Here is a 20,129-nt window from a genome sequence, read left to right as displayed (position 1 = left end):
GATGAGTGAATAGTTCAAGGTAGGGTAAAATTTATGTTCCCTGACCGGGAATCGAACCCGGGCCGCGGCGGTGAGAGCGCCGAATCCTAACCACTAGACCACCAGGGAGCGCTGAGTGCAGGACACTTACCTGTCAACTTGATCTAATACTTCATTGATAATTTTAATGTTTTTAAACTATAGTGAAGGACCTTAAAAGAACACTTCAGAAAGTATGATAATCATCTCCATCAAAAGGTTTGTTGGACTCATTGTCCAAAATACACTTATGATCTTCTGGAGTTTACAGAGTATTACACTTGGTTCTTGTGAAACACTGAAGTAAGATTACATTTTCAGATTGTTTCTCCTTTTTAGTGTTTACCATCCAGAAGAGTCTTGAAATATGGGCTAGAGATCTTTCTTTCTGACAAGCTTGCTGGTTTAAGCTATGCTATCTGTCCAAGCCAGTGCCCAAAACCCTTTTTAAAAACAGCCAGGGACCTTATTTTTATTTTTTAACAGCAGGGTGGTTCTAGAAACTTACTCTTTTTCTTATTTCAGTTCTCTAAACCCGTTTATGTGTTTTGAAATGTGCTGAGTCAGACCTGTAAAGCTGAGAGAAGTGCTGACTCATCCTACCTTTGAGATTCCTTTGTAAAAGGGTCCCATTATTCCAGAGAGAGAGAGATGGACAGTTTCCTCCTCGTCTCAGCAGAGATGTTGCAATCTGTGTCAGGTCACTGTAAGATCGTAAACAATGATAAAAGACTGATATTTGCAATGAGAGTGATAGCTGCATCTGATGGGAGAAGAGTGCATCGAAACCGGCCATAAATGCAGCTGTCAGATATTGACGTGAACTCGCTAACCCAAAACTCTCAAAGTCATACATATTATGCAATACCATTAAAATAATCATCAACGTATGATCAAATAGTCAGACTGACTCAAATAATAACTAGTGCTCAGAAGAAACACACAAACAACAGATAAGTTATCATCAAGGAATATAATATCTGTTTTATTAGCCTACTATTAAGGCCATTATGAGCTCTTTTAGAGACAGTAAACCATTTAATACTGATCTGAAACCTGTTTGCTGTACCCAAACTTCTGAAAATAAGACTGAATACAAAAAAGCTGTCCTTTTGCATGTAACTATTTTTAAGGTTGTGTCATGGATGATAGCTTTCTATACATTTTCGAATTGTGTGATGTAGCATCATAGTCCATAACCTGACCTTTGGACAGAAAAGTTAGGGCAGATTAACAGTCAATACAAAGAAGAGGTCAAAGAGTAAGTGTTCACGTACTGATCACATTTTCCAGAAGTGCAAAGTGGTCAGTTTGTTCTCTGATTGCATGTAGGATTAGGTCTGTGTCAAGCTGACCTACTCGAAATACTGTAGCCAAGATGCGAACGTTTTCAGATGTCTTGTCAGCAACATTCGGAGGAATAGTTCACAGGTTGTATTATTTACTCACCCTCATGACATTTCAAACCAGTTTGCTTTTGTTCTCCATGTGGAAAAAAACAGACAAAAACATGATAAAAGAACTATAAAAGTAGTCAATGTGAATAGTCAATATCAAAAGTCTTCTAAGGTCATCCAAATAAGCATCTGTGACATGAGGGTGAAAAAATGTCATTTTCATTTATTTATTTTTTCTAATGTGTATTGATCACATTAAATAGCAATTGCTCTTATGTTGAGTCACTAAAACAGTTCTAAAACCCAGCTCTATTGAGTCAAAGTGTTTTTTATCATTTTATAGGCCTACTAAAACATGAAATTAAGCATTAAATGGAAATCCTGTGGCAGGTAACTGTCTCTGTTGGAGGTTTGTCCTATCCCAGCAGTACTCTCTGGAGCCTGTCTGCAGGGACGCTGTTCTCCTCCTCTGACTCTGCGTCGCTCTGTGGGTTCGAGCTGCAGGGAGAGGAACACTGCGGCGAACAGAGGTAATGCATGAGCGGCAGGCGGTACTTCCCACAGAAATCCACAAACTTGATGTGCCTCACACAAGAGTCAAAGTAAACACCTAGAGGGCATGATGGGAGAGATATAAAGAAATTTGAAGAGGTGGACAAATATTCAACACGTCAAAGACAACAATAAAAATCTGCAAATTTGTCAATCTATGAAGGTTTAGTTAAGAATCATCAACAGAATCAGTCAACAGCCATTGACACTTTGCATGGAGTACACATTGATTGACAGGTGATCTGACCAATCACAACGCTGAATCTGCCTTTTTTTGTCCAACAAACAAACCAGACGGGTGTATATTAACGCTGGTGGACTTAAACTTGAAAAATTGTGCATATAGACATTTTTCCACGGTTGAAATACGATACCTTCTGATGTACATTCATGTTTATATTTTTTAAATAACTAGTAAAGATGATCAGTTCACATGCTGCTTCGACTAAGGTGCAACAGTGATCTGTCAGGCACGTTAAAGAGCCACAAAACTTTATTTATTGTGAGAATTTCTTAGAAAATTACCATATTTGAAAGCTGAGACTTTGTTTCATACCTAAAGTAGCCTGCTCTGTCTTGTCTGTTGACGTGTTGTCAGTTTTCTCTTTGCTCCGTATTTGCTAAGTATTTTTCACTCCGTGAGAATGTGTGAGGCCATAGCTGGTCAGACATAGCAACGGTAACTAAAGGGGCGGGTTTTGTGAAGGGTCTACTGTGGCATTACCACAAAAATCCCCTCCTTTTTGTTAAAAAAAAAAAAGCACAAATTTTGGAGTGAATGGGTTCAATCTGTAAATGTTAAAGTTCTCACTTTTAGCAATTTAGTCGCAAACTTGTGTACCTTAATATGATTTTAGCATGAAAAAATCACTTACTTTACAGAGCCCCTAAAGGAACCTTTGCAAAAATAAAATTTCCATTGACTTTTGCATGCGAACAAGAAAATAAAAAATGACTAGCATGGAAAATGTATTTTAATTTCACATAAGCAAGCAAATGTTTCACATAAGTATGCAGAGGCTTCACATGCTCGTGCAAACTTTTTCTTATTTGTATGCAATAGTCTGATTTCCTTTTTTTTTTGGAAAGTTCTCTTTTGGTATGTCATACTAATCATTCACATTAGTTTGTTTCACACACTCCAAGCACTTGCGCTACTGTTATCCTAAATATGTCTTTTTCACAGATTATACAGCCTTATTGTCCTCCCCTACCTGCACACTTTGGGTTGGGACATTCGCTAGCCAGGTTTAAATAATGGATCAGATTGGACGGTAGGTCACACGAGCTGAACGGCAGGTTCTGGGACTTGATGACGCGTGCTGCCAGCTCCATCAGGGATGGAGGGTCGTAGGTCATATCCTTGATGAAGCGCACAACAAGAGGGTTTCCACGCAGACTGAGCTCCTGCAAATGGACGAGGCTGAGGATCTCACGAGGGAGGAAGGTCAGCAGGTTGTTGTGGAGACTGAGAGAGAGCAGGGAGTGTAGTCTGCAAGGACAGAAATCAGATGATACCATTAAAAAAAATCACATAACTTCTCTGACTTTACAACATACAGTAAGTAACAAAAGATCTCACTTGCTGAGCTGGGGTGGTATGCTTTGGATGCGATTGTCACATAGAACCAGGTATCTCAGACTGGTGAGGTCAGCCACCTCAGGTGGGATGGAGGAGATGAGGTTTCCTCCCAAATACAGCATCTCTAGGCTGTAGCATCACATAACAGAGGTCAGAAGTTGAAGACCCATGACATTAACATCAACGTTTTGTAGCTTTTAGTTTGCGTTAGCTTTAAGACTAGCTATACAGTATGCTAGCATACTCCTTCAAATTGACCAAATAAATTTTAGCAGATTAACTACCTGGATAATTGCACACAATACTAATTTCTCATCTTGTTTAAATCTTAAATGAAAAGCCTGAATGAGAATATGCCTGTCTTTAAATGTGAATATTAATATGGGAAAAGCTAAAGCGGAATTTCTGTAATGTAGAGGTGAGCAATCAATCATACAATGAGGATAAAACACACCAATAGTGGGAAGATCAGAGTTCATCTACTGTAAATACAGAATTTAGTAATGCAGTGTTGAAACAGGAAGATCTAATTTTAACTTTCTAGGTTTGAATGAAACGAGAGATCATTAACTTAAGAGTAAACAGACTGTTTTGTCATGTTTAATTATTTGCCATAGAGTACTTAAGCAGTTCTCCCATTCTATTGGTTAGTCTTTTACCCCAAAGCCCCACCAACCAACCCCAGGCCATGGAATGCATTCAACTACTGTCTAGTTTTGTAACACTGACCCAGGCCAGATACAAATCTGTACAAGGATCTCAGCAGCCTTCAAGAGTTACAGTATATGGTCTAAAGCAGTGCATCTATGTTAGGGTTATTACAGTTAACTATAATAAAATAAAATAAATGTTAGCCAAAATAAAATAAAATATAAAAACAATCCATTTTAACTAAATATTACATTTTTATATTTTTAATTAAATAAGTAAAACTGAAAATAATAATATAGTATATATATATATATATATATATATATATATATATATATATATATATAGTAGTTTGTTTCCTCTTGTATTAAGAGATGGTTCATATCTGGACAAAGACACACTCATACCTGTTCAGGTTCTCTATTTCTGCAGGGATACTCTTCAGTCTGTTTCCTCCAAGTGACAGGGACTGTAGTGTGGTCATTTTGAGAAACTGCATGGGAATGTCCTCAAACCTGTTCCCACTCATATTCAGAGTCTCTACCTGCATGCGTTCAAACTCTTTAGGGAACGAGGACTCGTCCAGAAGATTGTTCTTTGCTACAAACGTCTTCAGGTTTGTTAGTCGCATAATGTCATCTGTTATGACTGTGAGCGCATTATTGCTGATATCCAGATATTCCAGGTTACACAGAAAACAAACGGAAGGTGGAAGAAAGGATAAGCGATTGTAAGTGAGATGAAGCTGCTGGATTTGTTGTCTTTTACTGTCCGTGAGATGATCCAAGCTCAAGTCGTCCAGATGCAGACGCGATAAATATAAAACAGAACACTTGTCGTCCATGTTTGGGAAACGAGCCATATGGACTAATTAGTAGGCTATACGGCAAAACAATAAAATAGGAATACAATAAAGCAAAGGATCACACTTTTTAATCGTGCAACAATCTAAAAAGTTACCACCTCGGAATTCTTGTCTTGGGTTATAATCCATACACATATATTATATATAGATGTTCCCCTTTGACTAAAGTGACTAAACTGCAGCTGTGCGAGGCGCGCTCCTGACTCCTGACCGAACACTTTGGTTTTGTCTGTACCGGAGTGCGCGCACGTGTCACGATGCACGCCTCCTGCAGTCAGTGGTTGGTCATCCAGGGGCCAAACATGAGGCTCTTATGCGACCCTGCACGTCGGTGTTGTCAGGCGTACGATAGTTAATTATCGTATTTGTTCGATAATTTTGACCTCTGTACGATTAACGATCAATAGGCCTAATGATAATAATAATAATAATCCCATAATGTACGGTAATTTCAGAATTTTGTGTCACTTAAACACTTCACTTTCGCACGTGTGGTTGGTGCATTTTACATGAAATTCGGCTAGTTTTATGAGCAATAAATGCATAAAGCATAAATCCACTTGTAGATAGATCATACAAAAAGGCATTTGAGGTAGTAGGGCTTACTCTTTTTATCGTCATGAGCCAGGGCTTATACACAAGTCAGTTTGTGTAGTTATAAAACAACATGTAGCCTAGTCATATTTTATACTACAAAATAAAATAAAAAAGTTAAAGTAATTAAAGTAGCAATTATCCAAGTCTAAGTAATAATAATTTTGATTACACAATAATGCCAATATATACTGTACACGGTTCAATCAGACATGCCCATTACTCGATTAAACTTGGCCCTTTCTTTTAAGATTATTGCTTTATAGTTTTATTGATTGATTGCCAGTTAAGGTTAATACACAACATAGATGATTTATAAATAGCTGTAGTATTTTCCTGCTGAAAACAAAAACCAACCTAAGCTGGTTTGCTGGTTTAAACTGGTCTTAGCCAGTTTAAAATATCCCCTAGCCCAACCTGCTGAAAAAAATGGTCAAAATGAACAAACAGATCAACCTGACCAGTTTTATATGTTCTAAATTAATTCTGATTTTATTAATGCAAAGTCATCACAAAATAATGAGTGATTCCTGTTGACATTATCCAATCCCCACTTTTTGGAAGGTGAAGTAAATTCTACACTCTACTGTATGTCATATTACAATCCTCAAAATTGTGATAAAATGTATAATTATTTCACAATGCAAAAATCTTGTTGATGGTAATGGTCTTTATACAAAATATATATTCATATTTTCTTAACTTTATGGTAAAAAACGAATACACTGCTTTATAGAAGCATTAAAATAACACTGAATGTATAAAATTACTATTACAAAAAGGTTTGCAGTAATATACACTACAGGTACAAATCATACAGATGCTTTTATTGTCCCTTACAAAAAAAAAAAATAATCAAATTCCAGAAGAGAACACACATCAATAATTAATATAATAAACTAAACAAATGAAACTTTCTCTCTCTTTCCAATCAAACACAGGTTGATTGAAGCTGAAATCTGAGCAAAAGTTCATCCCACCTCCTGAATTACTCCTCAAACCTCTTTAGTGGCCATTTTCATCTTCTCCATTGTTTCCTATGGGGGGAAAACAGTTCAAAAGTCACACATTTTATCTGCTTTAGGTCCATGAAGACCCAGCCAAACAAAACAGATGTCAGGAAGGAAAGTTTCGGCATGGTATGATGAAAATGAACATCCCATTACACTTAAACTAGTGCCCTTTAAGCAGTACACGATGGTTTCGAACATTACACTCAGTCCCAACCTGATGTTTATTGAGTTGGGCCACTCGCCGAGTCCACTCCTCTTCTGACATCTCCTGATCATTTCCCTCCATTTCATCAAGCGCAGGGAACTTATTTGAACCTGTAAAGAGAGAAAGGACAGAAAGTGACACTATATTCCACAGAGAAAAAAAAATCTAATTTCATCAAGCTTTGCTCTCCAAATCCCAGCCTCAACCCCAGCTGCAGAAAAACAACAGTAATATCCCAGGTTTTAGCTCACCATCACAAATAACAGCAGTGCAGACCCAGTTCCCGCAGGCACAAACACAGCGGTTACATTCCATCTGAGTCTCAGCACCATCCTCGTACGTCTCGTCCTCTAAGGCACACTCTAAAAACATGTAACAGCACTCAATACATATATTTTGCAGGCTATATGTTCATACACAGGTCTACAGATGTATTATACTAGAAAGTGGAGCGAGTGGTTATAGATCTTACTCCTCTCTGGAGGGTTGTATCCAGGCCTGAGGCAGTTCAAAAACTCATCAAAGCTCAGTTTCCAGTCGGCATTCTCATCAGACAGCTCAATGAGGGCATCCACACACAGACTCCTGCAGAACACACAGTCACCAATGCCTTTAATATTTTATTGCATTTTCCAGTGCAATATTTTTCTTATAGCAATCTGTTGACATCAAAATGATTTTCATGGACGCAATCATCCAGAATTGTTACTGGAATAACTAGTTACCATTTAAAATAAAATTCTCAGCATTATTTTAGTTTCATATAATAGCTCTCTGTGGCAAAAAGGGTATGCTCTTGCGGCGCAAACGGTGATGGCAAAGCCGAATTCAGAGCAGTCTTCAGTATCACACAATGTGCGTACACTAATGTTTGGGATCAATAAGATTTTAAAAATAAAATTATCCAAACATTCAAATCAAATCCTAATTCAGAGAAACATTCACAATAACATGATCCATCAATTTTGAAAGCAGTTGTGCAGTTGAATAAATTTTTCTTGAAACTGCGATACTTTGGTTAAAAAGCAGCTTGTGGCAGTTGAATAGCGTTTTAACACTGAAACTGCAGATACTTTGTAGCTATCTTTAGAATATTCTTTGCTGATGAATACAAATATAAGGTAGCAAAATAGCGGCGTTTTCTGGAAAACAACTGATAATGGAATCAATAGATTTGCTACCTTGGAGCTTGCAAATATTTTGTAACCATATAACTAACTTACTGTAAAATAATGTCTTAGATTTTGGTTTCAACTTTGGTGATCAATCCATTGCATGACATCCTTGCTTTTATAAAAGTATAAATTTCTTTTAAATAAAAAAAACATGACTAGAAAACAAACATCATACTACCCCCAAACTTTTGAACAGCAGTATAACAGTGGTTTGCAATCAGATAGCAAGTCTGCTTTTTTGATTTGATCGTTCACAAAATTATAAGAATAAGCTCCAATTAATGTTCATCTCTAATAAGCGTTCTAAATTTAATCCTAATTCCATTCAAATTACAATGCCTATGAAATATCTCACAGAGAGAGCTTACAAAGGAAAAATGGGCGCCAATTACATTGGCCATTGAACACCCTCATTTACATATACGACAGTAATGGACTATGTACTGAAATATTGTGTTCAACAGCAATTCTGCATTTGTATTACAACCTACAAACTGTGTTACGTATAGCCTATACATTGGCCATTAAACACACTCATCTGTAGATATCAGAATACCACCACAAAACTCTTGAACAGCGGTGAATCTCTTGGGGTCTTTTAGCAGATTTACTAAATGATGGATTTTGTGCCCATTTTTATTGACCAAAATAAAATGCAAAAATTTTGTGCCCCCCAAACTTGACCAAAATAACATTGCAACTTAAATGCTAAATGCACAAAGTAAAAAATCATCTGTATTTGATCGTACCAATATCTTTTTTGTCTGTGAGATTAAATTGCACAGATAGTGCCGAGTAAAAAACCATCACATATAAAAAACCAGCCAACAAAAATATTCAGCTACCAAAAAGAATTAATCATAAAAAAATAATAAACAAAAAAAGCATAGAAAAAAAAAATTCCTAATATGAACTTCCCATAAAATGTGTTACAGATAGTGCCGAGTATAGAATGTGTTCAGGTTAATAAACCTCGCAATATTGTGTTCAACTGCAGGTCAAATAATTTAAAAATTAAAAAAAAAATGTATTATTAAAGCCTAAACCAAAATGAAGGTACACTTTTTCCATCTAAAATCCATTATCAGCAAAGACCTATGGTTAAAATGATCTATACTTTCAGAAGACCACTGGAAAAACCAAAGCGGTACTCACTTGGGGTCTTTGGCACCAAAATACAAATCAGATTTTGTGCCCATTTCTTATTGCAACACAAAATAAAATCACCTTTGCACTACAAAAATAAATGTTTTTAAAAAAAATATGTAAATGAGCCAAAAATCACAATATTACTGTCTTGTGAGATTTTTGATCAAATAAATGAAGCCTTGGTGAGAAGCCTCTTTCAAAAACATTTAAAAACGTTTACAGACTAGCCCAGAGATATATCGGTTAATCTGTAAAGAATGGCAGGTTTTTTTTTACCTGACCAGATTATTTTTCTCCTCCCCACCACAACAAGAGGAGACGTGTATTTCAGTGTAGGTGTGTGTGTGTGTGACCTGAGTAGGTGGTTGTTCTCCTCCTCAGCATAAGGAGACGTGACATTTATTGCAGTCTCATTATGTTGAATGAACTTCAAGAATTCTGTTGAATCCAGCTGAGCATCTCCGTTATCATAGTTCTGTTGAAACACGAACAGCATTAAATAAAAGTGTGGGACACACCGGCATTTCTGAAGACAAAGGCATTGTGTTCAATCAATATGTTGATACACACACACACACACACACACACACACACAAAAACCTGAAAGTATTTGAGGAGGACATCTGAGAAGTTGGATCCTTTAGAAAACCAGCCGTCAGGCTCCACCTCAGACTGCAGCCATTCAATCACACGACTCCTCAGCTCATTGCGGTCCGTAAGGTAACAAACAACTAAATAATCAAACAAACAGGACAAATAGGTCCAACATATGAAAACATCAACATATGTATACATCTGAAAACTAGTAACTTTATGCCTTTTCAAAACATACTGACTACCATCTTTGGCCCAGTCAGACCCTATTTAAATAGGTAATAATTAAAATATAATCAATTGTTTTCAATCACTATCTACTATTAGTAATTTTAAGTCCTATATCACATATTTCATTCTGTCCAAACAAAACTGCTCCGTAAAAACACTTGAGTATTGAATGTTATGTGGTAGACTCTAAAAATAAAATGGCATAAATCCACATTTTGAACAAAATATTGAATGATACTCAACCTAACAGATGTGTGTGTACTCACTTGGGGTGTTGGTAACTTTTTCCAATTTTTTCTCTAAATGAGAAGAGACAGAAACCAGGTCAGTGAGTTTCATCAACAAGTGAAAACAGGAGGTGCTTTTTCTGCAAAGTTCTTAAAATATCTTGCATATTTATGTATTCAAATGTGGCCAATTGTTGTGACATTTCTGAGAGGAAATGGCTGCAATTATTTAAATTTCTAGGCTACAATGACGTTTCCTATTAAAATCTATGATAGTGATTTGTGGTGAAGCACCTACACATACTGGTTATTGAAATGGAAAGGTCTGTTAACTGTAACTGTAATTATGTCATGCTATTTAGATATTTAGCTATTAAAGAAAACACTATAAATCTGTTAAATGGAGAGCACATACACACTTACCTTCACAATGTCCATCATAGGCAACCTGAACTTTGAGTCCGGTGAGACAGGCATCACGATGCAGCTCACAGTGATTATGGTACGTCTTCCCATTACTGCCACAAACTGGACGCTTATGGGGTTTACATTGCTGATCAAGACACACACACACACACACACACACACACACACACACACACACACACACACACACACACACACATTGAAATAAGTGTACATTCAAGATATCTATGTCATTTATTTCAGATGTTCTCAACTAGTAAATGTTGAATCAAAGATATTGGGTCACGGGTCTGTTGTAACAGAAAAAATGACCAAAAATGCAAATAATAATATGACAATTAACTATGTGAATATTTGGATAGCAAATAAACAAGCATACAATATCTGATACAGTGTTTGTTGCAGGATGGTAAATTACAATTCTGCTTTTATTTATATACTAAATGTGTGTGTACTGTGTGTGTGTGTGTGTGTGTGTGTGTGTGTGTGTGTGTGTGTGTGTGTGTGTGTGTGTGTGTGTGTTCTGATATTAAGGACATCTTGATTACTTTATGTATGTATGTTATTGATTTTCCAAATGTGGGAGATAATGCCACAGTGAGAAAAAGGGTTGCCAGTTCTCTGGTTCGGGCTACTTGTAAACTGTTTCTGCAGGTTTGTTGATTACTTTATGTATGTATGTATTTATCATTAAAGTTAAAAATTTAAGATACTGCAGAAATTATGCTTAACTGAATCGCTTGCATTGAAAAACTTATTCTGTATTATGTAACAAACAAAGAAAAAAAAAAAAAAAAAAAGAAATTATAAAAAAGAAAGAAATAAAATTTTTGTCAGTAATGGACTATGTTAGGAAAGCCTTTGAACTTTTATTAACTCCTAAGATCTCCTTTTCATAAAAACTATTACTACTATACATTGATTTTCAAGTTCAAGGGTAAAATCTATATTTTAGCTATGGGAGTGGCATTTGGAGTTATGGTAGTTGGTTTAATTGATCATTGGGTTACTTTAGTAGGCTACTAGTTTTGTAAAACAGATCTGGCAACCCTGGTGGGAAAGGGAAACATGTGTGGCTGAATACAAGGACTCACCTCGATACACAGACAGCTTGGTTCTCCTTTCTCTGTCACAGCACATTCTCTCCCAGCTCCACAGAACACATTGGCACAAACTTTACCTTTACTCCTTACCTCCTGCACAAAACACACAGAGAAACAACGAAATGTAAGTAGGCCTACAATATTATCACATCAAACAGCGTATGTAGGATTTTTTCGATGTGACAGTGACATGTAATGTTGTACTCTGGCTCGAGCTAGTGGTGAAGGAGGGGAAACGCCTCAGAAATTATAGGTCATAATTTAGGTTTATGCTGAAGGGCCTATACATTTATTACTTAGTTTTAAAGTGATACGTCATGTAGTCCAATTACTAAACGCCAAAGACTAACTAAAGACAAACCTGTATATTTTAGAAGTTACCACAAGATGGCAGGCTATACTTAATAAAATAGTGCACTGGTTCGCGTCTAACAAAACCTGAACACTTATCTACTAATAAGTTTACTTTAATGATCTCTCTGATAACAAATGATCCAATTACACAGACCCTGGTCGTGGAAAAGTGCACTTTATGTACTCTTGTCCTCCATGTCTTTACCTAAATAAACAGGACTTGCTCATTCGCTCTCTTCAGACATGTGCTGCCTTTTTGTTGTGCCGTCTGATTGGTGCAGACTAAAGTGAAAGCCACCCTGACACAGCTCCAGATGAGAGCCAGACCTGCTGACCTTTGCCATCTAATAGTGAGAGTGAGTAACAAAGAGTCTGGCCACCATGACAATACACCAGCACATGCTGTCACTCACTGAAAAACACACATATAAAAGCAGCACCACACGACTGCAAGACAGATGGCACACACACACAAAAATACAAACCAACTGTGTATCCTAATGTGCTCTGATCCTTCTACAGGAAAAGCATTTGTACTAGTATACTAGTGAAAAGCAGATGTTTTTGAGCAACCTCTTTGCAGTCTTTCACCTCTGGTTAAGTTTGATTTTATTTAAAGTGCAACCAAAAATTAATTAAATTAAAATTGATTAAAAATTAAAAAATTCTATTATATATTGTAGCCTAGCATAGCACAATCTACATTACATGTGCACTATATTTTTAGTAAAATAGGCTGGCAAAGATTTAATTCTTTTTTGGTTACTTAGTTTTAATTAAAGTGCGACAAAAAAGAAAGAAAATTGAACACTAGTAATATATTTTATAATATAATAAATAACTTCCAAGAGACATTCCTTCTCTATTCTACTATATATTCTGGCCTAGCATAGCACATTGTACATGACATATATGCTGTATTTTTTGTGAAAGAGTGGCAAATGGAGCATTACCTTTTCAAAACCCCTAGAGGAGGTGCACCAGTGCAAGTGCTTTCTTGCTGGCTCAGGACAGACTACATCTGTGTACAGAATGTCCAGGAAGATGCAGTACATGTATAGTTGGATACATGTTGACATACAGCCTGGGGACATCTGTCCATCTCTACATGCCCTGTGACCCCTCAACTCTGACCTTTAGCTTCTCACTGGGAAGACTGTGAGACACAATAGAATGGTATCTCAAGGAAGTGAGGAAAAGGCATTATGTTTTAAGATGATCATGTAGGGTGGAGCAGCACAATGTGAGCTGGCAGATGCTTCTTTCTCTCTCTCTCTCAAATGTGAATTTATGCATGTGCAATGAATATTTCATATAAAATGTGCATTGGGTGCCAATAATATGATCTCACTTGGGGAATGCGTCAGAGTTTTCCAGTGGTTAGTGTGTGTGTGTGTGTGTGTGTGTGTGTGTGTGTGTGTGTGTGTGTGTGTGTGTGTGTGTGTGTGTGTGTGTGTGAGAGAGAGAGAGAGTGAATGTGTTTACCCATGATGACTCAAGAGTGCCGGAGAATATGTACACAGAGAAAAGCAAAAAACAAACAGGCCTGTCCATTTATTTTGATCTGTTAACAGACCCAAAAACCTTTTTTCAGTTGAAATTGTATTTAAGTTTCTTGACCAGGTCTGATTTAAGATATTTCAACATAGCTGCATGGTTAGTCTTAAATATGAAAAGTAGCATATTCAATTCATCTCCTTTATTCATATGAGCATCCTAACCAAACAAACACAATAACAAAACCAGAAATATTAAGCAGCATAACTGTTTTCAACACTGATAATAATAAGAAATGTTTCTTGAGCAGCAAATCAGAGTGATTTCTGAAGGATCATGTGACACTGAAGACTGGAGTAATGATGTTGGAAATTCAGCTTTGCATCATAGGAATAAATTACATTTTTATAGTCAAATAAAAAAAAAATCACAATTTGTCACAATTATTATTATTATGTTTTTAATATAATTTATATTTACTGTATTTTAATCACCAGGTAGCCTTGGTGAGCAAAATAAATGTCTTTTCCTACACACTTACAGTATGAATGAAGAAATGAAATCTATAGTTTAACATATTAATATTAAATAAAACATTAAAGAGAAAGACAGAGCAGGTTAAACAGAAAGACAGAGGAATTCACACCATAACAGATGTACCAGACACCAGAGCAGTCTGCTACTGATTCAACAGAACATTAACACCAATAAACTGAGATGAGCGGAAACCCCTTTCACACACATCACACATCACACCTAACAGGCTGTATTAAGCACACACACCGAGCACTGACCTAAAACCAGAGGGCAGACGGCACATTCCTCACATTCCTGAGTGTGTCAGCTGAGATCGTTTGATGGAGATCAGAGCAGACAGACTCTGTAAGACGACACCACATTATTAGTGAACAGAAGTCTGTGTAGAATCACTATACTGATCCTGTCTTTTAAAAAAATCTGACAGCATTGCCTGTTCTCATTCTGGTTTTTGTTTGTTGTTTTTGCTCCGGGGAAGTCGTGGGCTTGTGGTTAGAGAGTTTGACTCCTAACCCTAAGGTTGTGGGTTTGAGTCTCGGGCTTGCAATACCACAACTGAGGTGCACTTGAGCAAGGCACCGAACCCCCAACTGCTCCCCGGGCGTCGCAGCGTAAATGGCTGCCCACTGCTCTGGGTGTGTGTGCACTTTGGATGGGTTAAATGCAGAGCATGAATTCTGAGTATGGTTCACCATACTTGGCTGTATGTCACTTTCACACTTTTTCACACATTTTGGTCGAGTCTCAAAAACACCAGGCCTTCTCTCATGTGGATGAGCTTAACTGTGAACACACGTTTACATTCTTTAACACCCATAAGAGAACCACAGTGAAAAAAAAAAAAAGTGCTCATCCACATTTTAACCACTTTGGTTCTGACACGCAAGAAGTATGCAACAATAACAACATGTAAGAGAAAATATGCGCACTGTAATATTCTGTGCCTCTGCTTTGCAGAACTACAATAATGTTTCTTTGCAACATGCTTAAGTAAGTGCTAAAAACCGTGTGTGTGCGTGTTGCAGCATAATCTGCAGTATTTGTCAGAAACGTACTCAAATGTGTCAAAAACACAGCCAAAACTGAAAACAATAAAAACACATGTTTGAGAACTTGAGTTGTAATGTTACATCATTCATGTTCAATCTCAGGGCTTCTGTATCAATGCATCCATATTTTCAACCTCTCAGACTTCCATCCTTATTAATACTACTCGATTTTACTAGAGGAGTGTAGTGGACCATCTACAGTAGAACACACAAATCTGTGGTAAACGTTTGAAGAGTACAATTCTTGTGAAAAATAAATGGACTCTTTGCACAGACTGTAATGACTCATTTCCGCAGTTATTAACACTGAAAATCTAGCAAAGTTTTCTTTATATTTTCATTTTTTAAAAATGTTATGTACATTTTTAATATACAGTTCTGAGAAGCTTGGAAATGTAAAAAGGGTCAATATGTGGGCTTCTAGGATCCAGAATGTCTTGTCTTACTACATAACAACTCACAAAACCCACTTGGCAACCACATAACAACATTTTAACAACTACCCACAACATCGTTTTGCGAATGCTAATGATCTGATAGCATCTTGTGATATCTTTGCTCTATTTTGGTGCAAAGCATTTAAAGCCTTTCAGGGGGGCTAGGTCTCATACTTCTTTCTGCCTGATGATTTTGCGCATGCAAAAATAAAGAATGCAAGAGTAAATGTGTTTTTGATGTTGGGAGAACTGGCAAATGTATAAAGTATAAGCTGCAAAATGTCTGTTCATACAGGTTATGCTCAAGTAAATTAGGCCCTTTTCCAATATTGGTATGACTGTCATAAGTACCCAATTGATCTGAAATCACCTTACCTTTAATATGATGATATAAACATGCTCATCCCTAACTTTTCTTAAGCCTGCATAGTTTAAACAAAATAATAAAAAATCTACAGAGATGGAAAAGTGGATTACAATATACAAAATATACACTACCGTAATGTTGTGAAGCAAATCAGCATATTATAATGATTTCTGAAGGATCATGTGATGCTGAAGATTGGAGTAATGATGCTGGAAATTCAGCTTTGATCACAGGAATAAATTACATTTTAAAAGATATTAAAATAGAAAACAGTTATTTTAAATTGCAATAATATTTCACAAAATGTAAAAAATATATATTTCAAGAAAAAAAACTGCTAGCATGAAAAAATGTATTGTGCGCACATGAAAATTTCACATAAGCATGCAAATGTTTCATGTAAGTACGCAGTAGCTTCTCATGCTCATAAAATCTTTTGCTTATTTGCATGCAAAAGTCAGGTTTATTATTTTTATTTTTGCAAAGTTCCCTTTGGACATAGTCCAAGCACTTGTGCTACTTCCGACAACATGACTAATGGATTTTGGAGCATCCAGTGTAGACAGCAAAAATTCATCTTTGCATTACATGAATAAATAACATTTTAAAACATATTGAAATATTTAATATAATTTCATTAAAATTTTATATTTTTTATATTTTAAATATTTTTATATTTAGTTTTTTTTTTTTACAAAATTTTATTTTATTTTAAATTGTAATAATATTTTATAATATTGTTAATTTTACTGTATTTTTTGATCAGATAAATGCAGCCTTGGTGAGCATGAGAGACTTCTTTAAAAAACATTAAAAAAATAATAATAATTAAATAAATAAAACTTAGAGGCACCAAACCTTTTTTTTCACATTAGTTTCTTAGACTTACCACATTCCTACATAAAAAGGATCAATCTGTTCTTTAACCATCTCATCATCAAGCAGATGGTACAAGTGAAGTCATCTCTAAAAATATACCCACACAACTGCTCTACTGGACACAGGAGCTTCTTTGTGTGAGCCCTGTTGTTTGGTTCCTAATGAAAAGGTTCGTCCTGATGATGTGCAGATGTAAACAGGCCTGCAGGCGCACACATGAAAAGACCAGCACATCTGCCGTGTCTAACTATGTGTCAGCACCTGAACACCGTACAAGACCAGCAGACTGATCACATGCCAGAGCTCTACACACACACAACACAGAACGGCTGTGCTTGTGCATCTGTGTGAAGTGTTTAGAGTTAGTGTTAAAATGCCCTTATCCCGCCCGTGTGGTAACGTCTGCTGTTGTTTGGCTTTCCATTACTCCACGTACCAATTACTTTGCTTTGACCTGCCAAGATAAACAGCAGCTGCTTATTCATCTGCTAAGCGCAGACGACTAGCTCACATCTGACACCTACAAATACTGGGTTTTCACTTCTAAAAAATGTGCTTCAGGGCTTCTGAAGTTATATTAAGTTCAAATGGTAACACTTTAGTATAGGGACCAGTTCTCACTATTAATTATAGTTGCTTATTAGCATGCCTATTATTAAAATATTGGCTATTTATTAGTGCTTATGAAGCACATTAAGTGTGACCATTCAAACTATTACAGTGAGAAAACAATCTACAGAAAAATGGAAAAGGTGGTAATTTTGAGCCAGAACATTGTCCATACAGGTATGAATATTAACTTTAGTCCTAAAACAAAATGCAATTCATAACTGAAAACATGGGTAAAACATCTTTTAAAAAAGATTAACACAGTACACTGGGCCCTAATTACATACTTTTTTAAACACAGTAGTATTGCACATAAATATAAATTTTTATATATAGTATATATATATATATATATATATATATATATATATATATATATATATATATATATATATATATATATATATATATTAACAATAAAGCATTAAAAATTATATATGATTCTCAAAATTAATTTAATGTCTATCAGAAATTATGTTTTAATATCAGACATGCCAAATAAATGTAATTCTCTGATGCCTGCATTCCTGGATTTATGGCTGTAATTATTTGCAGTTATTCAAATTGACAATATGCAAAATTGAAAATATAAGTGTTCTGTTCAACTCCCCAAGACACTTTTTCCTTTATTAGAGCACTTTATCCAAAGAATTCAGAAAGCTTTCTCTCTTACCTCTGCATAACAGCAGACAACGGAGAGGACAATGAATGGAGAGAGTGTCCTTATAATCTGCAGAAAGATATAAGTATGGAAGAAGATATATAAATGTGGAAAAAAATACAAGTGCAAAGATATCAGATGTACTGGTGCACATATAAGGTCTGTCTGGTGAAGCATGATAACTTACCATTATCAGGAAGTGAGAGAAGAAATGAGAGATGCGAGGAGCTGCTGCACAGACAGAGAGAGAACTGAAGGAAAACATTATAGAGTTCTGGAGAGATCCAGTGATTCACCCTCCCCCACACCCCCACCCCCAAACACACACACACACACACACACACACACACACACACACACACACACACACACACACACACATTTACTTATCTATCTAAATGGACATTCCATAGACTTGTATTGTTTTGATATACAGCAAGTTATTAATACTAACATTAATTTACATGCACCCTAAACCTAAAAAAAAAAAAATAACTCTATTTACTTTATTTTTATACTGTTTTTACAAATGAAGTCCCCTCAAGGAGGCTGTAGGAGGTTTGTCAGATCTAGTTCACTTCTGAGTATAAATTTGTCCCAAAAAAGTAGGTACACAGAGACAGGCTAATCTTAGTCAGAGTCAGTAAAACTTTATTGCCATGATTTATATGGATTACAATCGCCAACCCATTCAAATTCTTATAAAACAGGTTAAATTAAGTATAATGGGTGGAATAAAAATAGAATTTATATGTACATGTGAGTAACTTTGTCTTTTATTAAAAGTCATAAACAAGCATAATACTGCATGGTCATATTTAAAATCAAGGATTCAAAGAAGGAAAAACAGTCAGTCTCTCTTTATATTTATTTATTTATTTATGAAGAGTTAATTGGCAAAAACAATTTTTTTTTTTTTGTGCATTCCAATTCATCTCAATCAAACTGCAGTCAGGTTATTTTGATTAGGCAAAAAATAACAAAAAATAAAACAAAATAAACACATGAAAACAATAAAAAAAACCATGATTTTTGAAAATAAAAAATAAAAAAAGAGTTATCTGTTTTTGCAAATAAACTCTTCATATATTCAAATACATATATATTCAGTGTGGAAGACATTTATATTTTAATGTGCATAAACTACTTGAATCTGTCCAGTGCAGGAATAGTTTGCCCAAAATGTGAAAACATGGACATAAAACACTAAAAACAAAGTAGAAAACACAGAACACATAAGAAAAATGTCCTACAGGCTAGGAATTACACACGAAATTTCATTTTTTAACTTGTAAACTATACTTTTAATTTTTTGTTGTTTATGAATCTCACCTAATTAGTGATTTAGGCCCTCTTGTGGCCCTCTTATCGTGACCAATGAAAACAAAAGGTGTTTGCACTATAATACGTTATTAAGACATTTTTTATGACTGAAACAAGACCAGAGTTCATTGTTTTAGACTAGTTCATTTATTTGTACTCTACTGTGCAATCTGAATTGCCTGGTTTCCTATGTGGTAAGTGATCCGTAAACCACTCATAGTACACTGAGTTTACCCGCTCTTTGTAACTTTTATTTTTTTCTCTTTTCTTCATCTTTTCAGAGATCTAAAAATAAAGACAGCGTTATAATGACATTTTAACAGAATAAACAGATACTACATAGAGGCTTGAGGTTTGACAGCAAAACTGAGAAGTGTGAATTCGCAAAATTCATACCTCATTTAAAGAAACATCTTCTTCTGTGACCTTTCAAAAAATAACCAATGAATAATAAATAATCAAGCTATCTGCGTGTCTTTCTGTATATCGACGCACTGCTGTCCTTTGTATTTGCTAGAGCGATAATGTAGCAAATAGTAAAATATTTTACCTCATATCCATTCGGTTGTGATTTTTGCCTGTGAAATTGAAGCAGGAACCATTTTTCATTTTGTAATATTAAAGTGTTACATGT

The 20,129-nt window shown here is 35.6% G+C and overlaps 2 protein-coding genes and 1 non-coding gene across 3 annotated transcripts; all 3 read right to left on the bottom strand.

The window, feature by feature from the left end:
• Positions 1 to 36: 36 nt before the first annotated feature.
• trnae-cuc lies at positions 37 to 108 on the bottom strand. The gene has a single exon. It is a non-coding gene; the product is annotated as a tRNA-Glu (tRNA).
• An 864-nt stretch (positions 109 to 972) lies between these two features.
• LOC109084025 (leucine-rich repeat-containing protein 58-like) lies at positions 973 to 5,338 on the bottom strand. The gene is made up of 4 exons (XM_019098747.2): positions 4,608 to 5,338; positions 3,550 to 3,678; positions 3,182 to 3,459; positions 973 to 2,025 (listed from the first exon to the last, which is right to left on the bottom strand). Exons 1-4 carry the CDS (start codon positions 5,060 to 5,062, stop codon positions 1,832 to 1,834), a joined length of 1,056 nt encoding a protein of 351 aa, XP_018954292.2. The 5' UTR covers positions 5,063 to 5,338; the 3' UTR covers positions 973 to 1,831.
• Positions 5,339 to 6,128: 790 nt separating this feature from the next.
• Positions 6,129 to 18,459, bottom strand: LOC109084020 (follistatin-related protein 1-like). The gene is made up of 11 exons (XM_019098745.2): positions 18,360 to 18,459; positions 18,185 to 18,241; positions 11,774 to 11,875; positions 10,677 to 10,806; positions 10,293 to 10,325; positions 9,802 to 9,932; positions 9,555 to 9,676; positions 7,350 to 7,462; positions 7,129 to 7,239; positions 6,887 to 6,987; positions 6,129 to 6,696 (listed from the first exon to the last, which is right to left on the bottom strand). The coding sequence occupies exons 1-11, from the start codon at positions 18,435 to 18,437 to the stop codon at positions 6,655 to 6,657; spliced, it is 1,020 nt and encodes a 339-aa protein (XP_018954290.2). The 5' UTR covers positions 18,438 to 18,459; the 3' UTR covers positions 6,129 to 6,654.
• Between the last annotated feature and the right edge of the window lie 1,670 nt (positions 18,460 to 20,129).

The sequence above is a fragment of the Cyprinus carpio genome, chromosome B1 (genome assembly GCF_018340385.1).
Source record: "Cyprinus carpio isolate SPL01 chromosome B1, ASM1834038v1, whole genome shotgun sequence".
Classification (NCBI taxonomy): domain Eukaryota; kingdom Metazoa; phylum Chordata; class Actinopteri; order Cypriniformes; family Cyprinidae; genus Cyprinus; species Cyprinus carpio.
This window is presented reverse-complemented; position numbering and strand designations above follow the sequence as displayed.